This window comes from Protopterus annectens, chromosome 3.part0 (assembly GCF_019279795.1).
Source record: "Protopterus annectens isolate FY-2018-M chromosome 3.part0, PAN1.0, whole genome shotgun sequence".
NCBI lineage: Eukaryota > Metazoa > Chordata > Ceratodontiformes > Protopteridae > Protopterus > Protopterus annectens.
This window is the reverse complement of record NC_056731.1, coordinates 438345679-438348056: the sequence shown is the minus strand read 5'-3', so window position 1 is coordinate 438348056 and position 2378 is coordinate 438345679. Positions and strand designations below refer to the sequence as shown.

The 2378-nt window shown below is 31.8% G+C and overlaps 1 protein-coding gene across 1 annotated transcript; it reads right to left on the bottom strand.

Moving 5' to 3' along the window:
• Window positions 1–410: 410 nt before the first annotated feature.
• On the bottom strand, window positions 411–1810 carry LOC122797263 (C-C chemokine receptor type 3-like). Its single transcript, XM_044066106.1, has 2 exons — window positions 1758–1810; window positions 411–1665 (listed from the first exon to the last, which is right to left on the bottom strand). The coding sequence occupies exon 2, from the start codon at window positions 1638–1640 to the stop codon at window positions 567–569; it is 1074 nt and encodes a 357-aa protein (XP_043922041.1). The 5' UTR covers window positions 1641–1665; window positions 1758–1810; the 3' UTR covers window positions 411–566.
• Between the last annotated feature and the right edge of the window lie 568 nt (window positions 1811–2378).

Genomic DNA, 2378 nt, shown 5'->3' with positions numbered 1-2378 from the left:
GGGGGCTTGCCCCCTGCATAAAAGAAGATTTATTGTTTTGTTTTTTTTCAAACTCACTTTAACAAAAGCTCTTTTTCGGTGAAAGCACTTTCATTAAAATGCGTTTGGTTATTGTGGATTGGGACTATTGAACTTTCGTTCAATAGTCCTAGATCTATGTATATATATATATATACATATATATATATATATATATATATATATATATATATATATATATATATATATATATATATATATAAAACACATTGAAGGCACAGTTCTTTACAAAAAAACAATACTAATTTATCTGCAACATCTTTATAAGGAATTCAGTTTTAATAACAGCAACATAGCAATAAAGTGCCACAGAAAACTGAAAAAAGTTACAGCATATTTTACAGTACCATAATTGTGAAAATGTCAGTTTAGAACATATTGATTTGTTTAGGATTGAAATAAATTTAAATCAGTTACATTTTCATCACCATCAGTTTCGGAGTTCCTTTTTCAGTCTGAGTTTAAATATAGAAAATACATTGGCAAGCCATTATATGAGAATATTCTGAGAGAAAAGGATGCTAATTTTATTCTAAACATATGTTAAGACTGTCATCATATGCTTTATCATTTGTTATACTACCTTTTCTATAATTTCCTTGGCAACAGAACAAATTTTCAAACACATGCATTAAATGCCTTCTAAACTTGTTACCAACCAAAGTATACAAAATAGGGTTAATGCAACAGTGAAAATAAGCAATATAATGACAAACATAGAATGCATAGTCCAGTGTGTTATCACAACTATTATCTGAACGTTTCTGAAAAGTCTGTAAAGTCATTAGGAAAACCAATATATTATATGGAGCCCAGCAAATAAAAAATGTTAGTACAATAATGAAAATGAGTTTAATGGTTTTATATTTCTCTAGCATTTTAGTTTTAATTATTATTATTGATATCCTTAAATAACAGTATACTGTTATGGCCAGAGGACATACAAAAAAGAGCAAGGTTTGCTGAAAATTGCCAAACACTTTCCATATGTACAGTGTTCTGTCTGTGTAACCTGTTTCTTCGCATAAAATGCCTAATTTGTCATCATCTCTTGTACCAAAGAGTGTGAATTTGGGAACAGAGGATAATATGCTGACAACCCACACCAAAACACTTCCCCAAGCAGCATAAATGAGTCGTTTTGCATGCACTGCTAACATTGCATGGACTATTGCCAAGTACCTGTCAATGGTCATCATGGTCAAAAATAAAATGCTACTGTAAAATCCAACCTGATACAGACTGCTTACTATCTTACACATGTCGTTTCCAAAGATCCACTCAGAAGAATGATACACTGCCCAGAAGGGCAGTGTAATTGCAAACAGTAAGTCAGAAATGACAAGGTTCAGAATGAGAATGTTTGTAGCACTTTTTAGTTTCTCATATTTAAGTAAGATGAAAAATATCAGTCCATTTCCAGCAAGACTAAACAGAAACACAAAGTAGTAGAAAACTGGTACAAAAGATGCCCCAAATTTTGTGATGGCAGATGTGTCGCAAAGTATCACATATTCCTCGTCAAAGTCTTTGTATAAGTATGCACTGTCAGATGTAGCATTTTCTAGGAAAGACTTTGTAGTCATTGTAGTCAGCAACATCCAGAATCCTTGGACTTAAAAAAATCTGCTAATTCAAAAATGAAGCTGTCAGATTAAGTTTAAAGTGCAAATATACAAATACATAAAAACAAGCTTAAAAAGGAAAAAATAAGTTACCTTTGGTCTAATCACTGTTAAAAAAGAAAATTTTAACAAGTCCAAGATCTTTTTTTCATACTATGCGTTAATCACCAGCTGATTTTTCTGAGTTGCATCATCAGGAAATGAATAAGAAAAAAGGAGGGGTGGAAAAACAAGAACACATAGAGAAAACGGTGATGCCTTTTTACAAAGTCAAAATAATCAGAAGGCAGAAAAGATCAAATATAAGAGCATGCCAAGAGTGTAATAACTATTAATCAAAGACTTCTTCACGTATGATGCTCTCAACTAATGTACCACAAATACAATGTATGTTCTCTCAATTTAGTTTGCAAACTGCTAACATTTCTTCTCACTGCATTTTGCATCTTTATCACTTCCTTCCACACTGCATTTGATTTAAAACTTATGTTTAAAGCATATTCCAAAATTGCTATACTAACAAAGTTTCCTTTTTCCTGGGAGGATGGGTACTAAAATAATTACTTATCTGCACTATTAATACCGAATATTAGAATTCTGGACAGACTGAAGTAAGTATCCTACAGAGACAACATACAGCAAACATATACCTTGGAAGGCACTGCGTTAAAATCAGGTGTTTTACAGGTGGCAATTCAGTAGATTCATCTGTAG